The sequence below is a fragment of the Gavialis gangeticus genome, unplaced genomic scaffold (assembly GCF_001723915.1).
Source record: "Gavialis gangeticus isolate Ggan-Ray unplaced genomic scaffold, GavGan_comp1, whole genome shotgun sequence".
NCBI classification, from domain to species: domain Eukaryota; kingdom Metazoa; phylum Chordata; order Crocodylia; family Gavialidae; genus Gavialis; species Gavialis gangeticus.
This window is the reverse complement of record NW_017729030.1, coordinates 9,996,735-10,006,585: the sequence shown is the minus strand read 5'-3', so window position 1 is coordinate 10,006,585 and position 9,851 is coordinate 9,996,735. Positions and strand designations below refer to the sequence as shown.

Sequence of the window (9,851 nt, the reverse complement as noted above, 5' to 3'; positions counted from 1 at the left end):
TTTTTTCCCAAAATGCTGGGAGCTGGGGCCAGGCAGGGCTGGGAGAGGAGGTGGGGGATGGGGCCTGTGTGATTCGGAGATTCGGCTGATTCAGCAGCAGCCACATCTCTGGATCAGATTTGGCCGAATCAATTTGGGACAGCAATTCAAATCAACGAATTGAATCGCTGTCCCCCGAATCGGCCAAATCCAAATCCGAAGCAAATACTAGCCACTTTGCTCAGGCCTAATAATTATAGGATTGCTGACAGTATCAGGGCATTTCCTAGAGAAAATGTCCTTGAATAGTTACTTTGAAATTGTGTATTTTGATTAATCAATTCTTATCACTTTTCACATGGGAACTTTTTTCATCCAGAAAATCTTATGAAGGTAAAAATGTTGCTCTCATGAAGTGCTTTGTAAACTTTCTACGAAAGATTGAGCAACAATCATTCTGAAAGAAAGATACAGGTGTGAAGGGAGCTATTAGGACCCTTGTCTCCAGTGGGCTAGAAGGCTAACAGGAAATATTTGAAAATCACTGTGGTGTAAAAGTACTTGCAGTCTTAGAGTGGTAATTCTAGCCTGTGGTTGCTAGGGGGCAGTATTTACTAAATATTTAAAGTATCCTAGTTCAGTAAGTAAATTTGGCATCTTATTTTGAATTCATGTTTGTGAGGCAAGTACTTTAAATCAGGTATATACAACTCTTTTCCTTTATCTTCATTTTTCACTTTTCATCTCCTACACTGGAATAATGAAAAGAAATGGCGGAAGTGAACAATGCAATAATGCTTCTTATTTTCAATAAATCAGCTGAAGATGAGTAATTATATCCTGTTTAGACTTACTTAGGTCCGTTCCTGTTCTAGAAAACAACAAGGAAAACTTTTCCTTCAACTCCTATAATTTTCCTAATGCCTGCCTGATACTTTAATGTTATTTAATGTTTTTATACTGGCTTTTAATCAAGTTAAATAACTGTTTTGTAGCTAGCTCCATGTGTTGGAGATCATATTGTTTTTAACTATTTGCCATATTCTTCAGTTTATTTGCATTTTTCAGCATGCCGAATCATTTCAAATGTTTTTTCTTGTGTGTGTATTTTCAAAAAATACATCTACAAAATAGATGTAGATACCCATGCTTGCGCATGTGTGTATGATCATGTATAAAGTCTACTTTGCTTAATAGTGTATTTAAAAAAATCAAACCATAGGCAGATCAGAACTTCTAAGATTATTTACAAACTAGTTTCCCTCTGAAAATTACCTCGGCAAAGAAGGAATCTCAAAGCAAAGAGAAAACTTTCTTCTCTGGTGAATGTGAAGCAGATCCTTTGAATGTGAGTAAATGGTTCCAAAAATGTCAATGCATAAACACTACCAAAGTTGTTACTAACAGTAGTGGGAACCATCAAGCTGTGTATTGAATACCTTACAAAATACACTTATGGATGTTTACTTGTATGGTTTTATCATGATAATAGTAATAAAGTTGTTTTTTATTATTGTTTTAACCAGAAGAAATTGAACCTTTTGGGTATAGCTGGTGTCCAGCTATTTAAAAAAATACTGACAAGTTCTGTCACCTCAACTTCTTCTGTTACTGTTACACAATCTGTCTAGCTAGCAGATATTTAAATGAGGATTAAATGTGTACTAAATAGAAAAACCACCATGAAAACAATATTAAGATTGCACATTGCTCACTACAAATAAGGACATGAAAAGTAAAAGTGTAACAGCAATATAAAACTGGGCCTTTTATGGCCTAAAATATAATATTAACTTTTAGTTTTAACAAAAAAAGAGCACCACAAACAGTAAACTACATTATGTATGCTGTGTAGATTAAGCTAAATTTAATACTAATCAGCTCCTGCATTCCTGACTTGGACTGACTTTCTATGCAACTCTAACTTTTTATGGTCATAAGGGTTTTTTGCCTTTTAATATTTATAAATATTTTGTTCTTAAAATTAAGAAGCCCTTACAGTGGCATAATGTCTTAGTTGGCATAGAGGATAAAATGTTTTTAAATTCTTTTAATATTTATAGTGACATAAGTGCTTACAGTTTGTTATTTGGAAGCCTTCCTAAGAATAAGGCAGAGAAAGTCCTTCAGCCAGTGCCGCATATGCATATTCTGGAAGAATTTTCCCAAGCTTTTGCTCTTGGTAGAAAAAAATACCCAGAACCTTGGGTACAAGCACTTGAATGCTTAAAGCCCCAAAGGGGAAGAGCTTATAGTGCTGACACTGCATCCTCAAGTGGGCCTTATGCACACATCTCGGCATGCTCTTCCAAATCCTTTCGTCTGCCTGGCAACAGATGGCAGCAGTGCATAGGGAAGCCCTGATTGGCTGCCCCAGACTGTCCATAGTCAACCTGTGTTTCCCTGCTGCAAAATGTGTGGATTGTGAAGGGGACATGTTTTGCTGCCTGCTAGAGCAGCAGAGTCCAGCAAGTGACACACTGTCTGCCTGGCAGTGGGAGGCGGGGATGCTGGACAACTATGTTCTCTTCTGAAAGAAACCACAGCATGGACCAGCATTCACCAACTCTCCTGGGAGTGGTTTAACTGGTTGTTCTCAGGTTATTTTTCTTCTGGGGCAGCCCCTTTTACTCTGGGAGAAAAAAACCCTGAACATTGAACACTTGTCGGTTCTTCTGGGAGAGCAACAGCTCTCCCAGGAAAAACTGAATAAGGCTGCTATAAGCAGTGTAGTTGCCTCATAGCAGCATAAGTGTCTAGCCAACCTCATCCTTTGGATGACCAACTCGTAACTTTCAGCTTACATGTGGAGGGTCTTAAAAAAACTGCTTGATAAATATTTTAAGGCCAAATTTCAGTTATTGCCACCAGAAAGTACATGCATTATAAAAGAGCATGTGGGGGGAGGGGAATGCCCAATTTTATTCTCATAAATGTAAATGCCCATACTTTCATAGATTTCATATACATTAGGGCTGGAAGGGACCTCGGAAGATCATCGGGTCCAGTCCCCTGCCCCAGGGGCAGGAGGTCAGCAGGGGGCATAGGATCCCAGCAAGATACACCTCCAATTTTTTCTTGAAGGTGTTCAAAGTAGGTGCTTGAACCACCTCCGGCAGCAGTCTATTCCAGAGCTTGGGGCTCAGACAGTAAAGAAGTTCTTCCTTATGTCCAGCCTGAAACGGGCATGAAGGAGTTTGTAACCATTTGACCTTGTCATCCCCTGGGATGCTCTGGTGAACAGATGTTCCCCCAGATCCTGGTGAGCACCCCTGCTAAACTTATAGGCAGCCACCAGATCACCCCTGAGCCTGCACTTTTCCAGGCTGAAGAGTCCCATGGCTCTCAGCCTCTCATCATAACGTCCTGACCTCTGATCATGCGTGTGGCTCTCCTCTGGTCTCAAGCTTCTCAACATCCTTTTTGAACTGTGAAGCCCAAAAATGGATGCAGTACTCCAGTTGCAGCCTCACCAGGGCCGAGTACAATGGGAGAATGACATCCTGAGATTTGCTTAAGAAGCATCTATGGATGCAAGCCAGTGTTTTGCTCAGTTTACTAGCTACAGCATCACATTGAAGGCTCATGTTCATCTTGTGGTCAGTCATGACCCCCAAGTCCCTTTCATCCATAGTGCTAGCCAGCGTAGCACTACTAAGCCTATACACATGCTGTGGGTTTTTCTTCCCAAGGTGGGGAACCTTTCACTTTTTGGTGTTAAACACCATCTGGTTCTCATCTGCCCATTTCCTGAGCCTGTCAGGGTCAGCCTGGATCACCCTCCTGTCCTCAGGTGTGGATGCTGTACCCCAGAGTTTGGTGTCGTTGGCAAACTTGGCCAGTCTGCTTCTGATACCCATGTCCACATCATTAATGAAGACGTTGAATAGTGTTGGCCCAAGGACAGAGCCTTGAGGGACCCCACTGGTCACAGGGCACCACGACAATTGGTTTCCATCAACCACTACCCTGTGGGTCTGACCACGGAGCCAATTCCCCAGTCAGCGGATCATGGTGAAGCCGAGGGTGCAGTTGGTCGGTTTTGCTAGGAGGTGACCAGATGGAAGGCTTTTTTGAAGTCAGAATCTACAACATCAATCTCTTCTCCCTTGTCCAGGTGATAGGTCATCTGGTCGTAAAAGGAAATAAGATTGGTCAAGCAAGACCTACCAGCAACAAACCCATGCTTGCTATCCCTCAAGATGCTGCCGTCAGCCAGTCTGTTAAGAATGGTCTCTTTGATAAACTTTTCTAAGACCTTCCCTGGTATATAGAAATCTTCATGTATAGGCTGATGGGCCTGTAGTTAGCCGGATCCACTTTCCTCCCTTTCTTGAAGATAGGCACCACATTGGCCTTCTTCCAGTCTTTGGGCACTTCACCAGAGCACCAGGAGTTTTCAAAGATCCGTGCCAGGGGCTGAGCTATGGTGCTTGCCAGCTTCTTTAGTACCCTGGGGTGTAAACTGTCAGGGCTGATTTGAAGGTGTCCAGCCTCTCAAGGTGTTCCTTCAGATGGTCAGCATTCATGGAGGGTTAAGGGACCACCCTCACCCAGGTGTTCCTGTCCTGTAATAGAGTGCAGAGTAACTATGAAATGACCCTGCATTATTTATTTATTTATACCTAATTTAAACACATCGAAGCAAAGACCTTGGCTGGGTATATTTGGACCTGAAAATGATATTATTAATTAATTATTGATAGCAGATCACCTTTCAGCAGCAAACTCCAGATTTGGATTTGGGGGTTTTTTTTTTCAAGCTATATTAAAACATTTGTTACTAAATTCATGCCATGTTAGGCATCTTTCGTGTAATAGAATGTCTGTGGCTCTTAACAAAATGTTTTTGTCCATTCTCTTGCAGCTGTATGCTATTCCTTGGTTTCTCACAATGTTTACACGTGAGTTGGGGGTTTTTTTTCCTAATTAAATATTAGCTATGTATTTGTATGTTTAACTTCTCTTGTTTTTCATGTACTGCACTCCTTCGTTTAAAAGGGAAAACTATGGAATCTCTGCTAGGCTGCTAGCTCATGTTCAGTCATGGTTGGCTGAAGTCCATGGAGACCTAAATCTACTTCTAGTGAAGACCAGTCATTTTGCTTCTATGCACACTAGTCTTTTTCAACCATAAGGGGAAAAAAATCTGTGTATAATTTAGATTACTTATACATGTCCCCGACATCCCTTACATGTCTTTTCAACTCCCTTTTTTGAACTTCTCCTTCTTAATTAGTCAGTTGAGTCTCTCTCAATTAGTAGGTCACTCCTGATCTGTAGCAGAATCATGGAGTTAGGTGGATTTCAGTCCTGAGCCACAGCAGTCCCATTCCATAGCTGTAGTATAAAGCTCTTTGTACTGATTCCGTGACAACTGGTGCTTCCCTATTCTCTGAAGTAGGTGCCACACTGAATTCAATTAGATTATTTTACACAAATTGTATTTACAGTGTATGAAAGAACAGCCCTAATCCAGGAAAAGAAGTCTTCATGTATAGTTTGTCACATTAAAAAAATAAAACAAAACAAAACCAACATTGTGAGGTGAGAGAGAGCAGCTTTGTATGGGTTGGCTTTAAAATCAAATATACCTTAATTGGTCTTACCTTAATTTACTATTACTCAGATGTATTCGATTGTTGACTGACTTTATATTATTTGTTGAACAATATTGTTTTTAACCTTCTTAAATTAAGAGATGATATTGTAACAAATTCAAGCATGTCACAACTTTTCCTTTAGCCCCTGGCAAAGTCATATTGTCTTATTTCATGATAGCGTTGGTGGTATTAAAAAAATCCAAAAAACCCCAAAACTCGCATTCTGATCTTCCCAGAAATATTTTAAGTCCTATATACTGGTGGAATATCAGAATTAAAGGTGAAATTCTTGTCTGGGGAACAAAATACTGGTTCTCACTGGTGTCCATTTAAATATTCGTAGTCAAATGAATTACATCATTTATGAGAGAATGGAAGAAGGATGTTTGAAATGATACTTCTGTAGCATAGTCCACAAAAGGAAAATGTTGAAGAACCACTTCATCAGAGCAAACATTTTTGTAGAAGGAATTGGACTTTGTTCTGTAGGCACAATTGTTTTTTTTCCATAGGCTGTTCTCCCCATTTCTTCTGTTCTATTACTTTACCTAATTGCAAGTAATTGATAAAATTATGTTAATGTATTAGTCGGGACAAAGCTGTCTTTAGTTTTTGTGAGCACAGATTGCTATTGATGTTATTTTCCTGAGAGAAAAAGTTTCGAATATATTAATGGAAGAAAACTCCCATTTCAGAATACTGTCAGCAGAGTAGTATCATACAAATTTGTGGTAGTAGTGTTGGGATTTTTATTATTATAATTCTTTTTTGCTTTTTCAGTTTCTGGTAACATTATATTATGTAATTGTAAGGGGGGAAAGTAGAAAATAGTCTTTTAAAGTGCATATTTAGTGGCAGAGGGTAAAAAAAATTAAAGGAAGAATTAAATACATAGAAATAAATATGTATATGAACACAAATGTATATCTAAACAAGTCTAATCCTGTTTGCTCCCAAATTAAAAAATAATATTCCTCGGGCAGCAATAACATCTGTAGGATGTTTATTTATATTTTCAAACTAGCAATGTTTATTTTAATTAATGTTGTTGCTTGTGCCATTTTTCAGATGTCTTTCCTTTGCACAAAATTTTTCACCTTTGGGATACCTTACTTCTTGGGAATTCTTCCTTTCCATTCTGCATTGGAGTGGCTATCCTACAGCAGCTGAGGGACCGGCTTCTGGCTAATGGGTTCAATGAATGCATTCTACTCTTTTCAGACTTGCCAGGTATAAAAATAATATTTTTTCCCACTTTTCTCGAAAGCAAGGTCCTATTAATTAGTCTCCAGTCCTTTTTTATGGACTTTTAGCCTGACTGAAGGCAAAAGAAATCTTCCCTTTTCAGCATCTTCAGCAGGGTTTGGGTGAGCTTATTATCTGTTCCATGTTTAGTTTGGAGAACTTGGTGGAGTTTAGAATATTTTCAAGTAAGTTAATGAGTGAAAGAAATTTAAACCATGCATGAACATACCAATTTGGAAGGAGTCCGGTGCAGAGCAACAAAAAATGATTAAGGGCCTGGGAGGCAAGACTTCTATATCAGGAAAGACTGAAAGAACTAGAGTCATTTAGACTGGAGAGGAGAAGACTAAGGTGGGATTTCATAACAGTCTTCAGGTATCTGAAGTGATTATAGAGAGGATGTAGATGAACTTTTCTCTTTGGCCATAGGTGACAGGAGTAGAAGCAAAATGGCTTCAAGGTGCAGCAGAAAAAAATTTAGGCTGGAGATGAGAAGGAACTTTCTGACCATGAGGGTGGTTAGGCATTTGGAACAGGCTACCTAGAGAATTTTTTGGAATATCCATCCTTAGAAGTTCTCAAGAACAGATTGGCCAAACACTTGGATGGAATGGTTTAGTTAAAGATGATCCTGCCTTGACCAGTCCTGCCTAGGCCAGATGACCCCATGAAGGCCCTTCCAGGCCTACTTTTATATGATCCTGTTCCACAAATAGTGGTACAGTTAATCAAAATATTTTTTTAATGAAGTGTTCACTTAGTTTTGCTTTGGATACTGTTACACTGGTTCTTCAATTACATGAAATAGTCTTCTCTTTTCCTAACATACTTTTTGCTGCAGAAGCAAAATTACAAAATGCCTATTAAAAGCCAATAAAAATAAATTTGTTAAAGCAATCTGCCCTTGAAATTACAAGATTTTGAAAACATTTGCATGCTAAGGTGCAGGAAGTTCCTTTACTGTTGGTGGGAAACTGTGTTCTACCCTCCTGTTCAGTGGGATATAACAAGCCTTCTGGACAGACAGTTCTTCCTAAAACATAAAAATCCAGCATTAAACTGGCTCTTATTTATGAGCAAAAACTTGTTCTAAGTGGAAACTAGAACACATTTCCTTCATTTTCTAGTTTTGCAAAATGGCACTCATAGGAGTGTTCAGTAAGTTACTGAAAATTCAATGTCTGCAGTGTTTATGAATATTTTTCCTAGTTCCATTCTTTTCATACTTCCTTCAGTATTTGTGCCATATTTTCACAAGTCTTCCTTTACTATTATCCTTCAACCTGCTTTCAAATATGCAGCTAGCATTGTATTTTCCAATTTACCAAATTATATAACTAATAGTATTACAATTTCCTTTGCATGCTTGCTTGTTTCCAGTGTCTGTCTTAAAGGATAGTCTCTGGAATTCTGAGAGGAGTCATTCACTATAAAGGTTTTTCTTTCCTGTTCTGCAGCTACTAGGTAAATAACTTAACTACAGCCAAGTTCATTAATTTTTAATTATTCCTTCTCAAAAGGCATTTCCCCTAATGTCTTTTCCTAAGTGATTCTAAATTGCACATGCCAATTAATCTTAAGCCAACTACTTTATTTTATGAGCATATGAGTACTGTACGTCATAGTGTGGTTGTGTTATGTATAAGAGTATGTTAGTTCCCATAGTACCACAGACCTGTAATGCTCATAAGTTTTTTATGATAGCTGTTTTAGAATTATCTAATATCATAAAGAATTTTGAAGATTAGTGTATACACAATGAAGTATTATCTAATTTGGTATTTTAACCTAACATTTAGTAGTAGGTATGATCTGTTTCCAGAAACTGTATTCACACACCACTTTCAAGATTTTGCTGATCTTAAAATAGAATGGTATAGGAAGAATGCTATCCACCACACAAGGAGCCAGATGTGTGCTAATTTTACATACTTCGAGGTGTGCTTTCCCTTAAATTCAATGAAATGTAGTTTCACCAGCCTAGAATACTGAATGCAAGTCTATATGAAAAACTGAGTGTACTTTTGATGGTTGAAAATGCTGTCTAGAATCGTAACAAGGATATACCTCCATTAACAAAAACTATTTTAGAAAATCCATCATGCTTTAAAAGTATCTGAGAAATATCAGAAGCCTGCTTCACCACTCTTTCTTGTGCACAGCCTTAAGCATAGGGGACTGGTAGGGAGGCACAGTTGGGGGGGCATGTTCCCCCCCTCCCCCCCGAGATTGGCCACCACTGGCTTCCACAGGCAGTCACCACTCACCAACCCCACCACATCTCACCGATGCCACCAGCTTCTGCAGGCAGTTGCTGCTTGCCACGCCACCACTGGCTTCTGTGATCAGTCGCTGCTCGCCACCACCCGCCATCACTGGCAGCTTCTGCAGGCGGTTGCCGCTCACCACCCTGCCACCTATGCTGCTGCCCACAAACTGTGCCCCCCTAGTCTCAGGAGGCATTAATCACCCATGGTCTTAAACCATGAAAAGGTATTCATTTCTAGGAGTAGAAATTTTCCACCACTAGAAATGTTTTCAGTAGAGGGAACAGTACAGGTGTTCAGCTTCAAACAACCCTCTCTCCCCTGATTCTTATGATCCTGGTCTGGGGAAAGCATAAGGAGCAGTGGCTGCTCCATCCCCTAGAGCAATGGGGCAAAGCTCCCCACCTATGCAGACTGGGGGCTCTGATATGAGGAGCAGGTGGGGGAGCAGCAAGTGTTCCCCCTCCCCTCCTGATTCATGGAGCAGCTGCCTCCATGCCTTTTCCAGACCACGGTGATCCTTGTTTGGGGGAGGAATGGGAGCTTTCCCCATCACTCAACTCCTCCTGATCCTCAAAAAGAATCACGCATTCTGGAAGTGTATAGGCATTTCTTCTCCCAGGAGCAACTGCTACCAGGCTGGAAACACGTAATTTTTAACCACCTTTTTTTTTTTTTTGTTCCAGAAGGAACTGTGTGGATGCCTGTGTGCTTGTGATTTCTACTGGGAGAACTGTGATTCTTCTGGTAGAAATGT

The 9,851-nt window shown here is 39.8% G+C and overlaps 1 protein-coding gene across 6 annotated transcripts in view; it reads left to right on the top strand.

The window, feature by feature from the left end:
- Window positions 1-9,851, top strand: part of TBCK (TBC1 domain containing kinase) — a 274,925-nt gene that overhangs the window by 131,611 nt on the left and 133,463 nt on the right. For 5 of the 6 annotated variants that reach the window (XM_019521937.1, XM_019521932.1, XM_019521933.1 and 2 more), the window contains 2 exons: window positions 4,847-4,883; window positions 6,651-6,812. In XM_019521937.1, the coding sequence (XP_019377482.1) occupies window positions 4,847-4,883; window positions 6,651-6,812 (199 nt within the window). Of the gene's footprint in view, window positions 1-4,846; window positions 4,884-6,650; window positions 6,813-7,256; window positions 7,692-9,851 lie in introns of those variants that run through there. The other variant, XM_019521938.1, reaches the window with a different exon arrangement.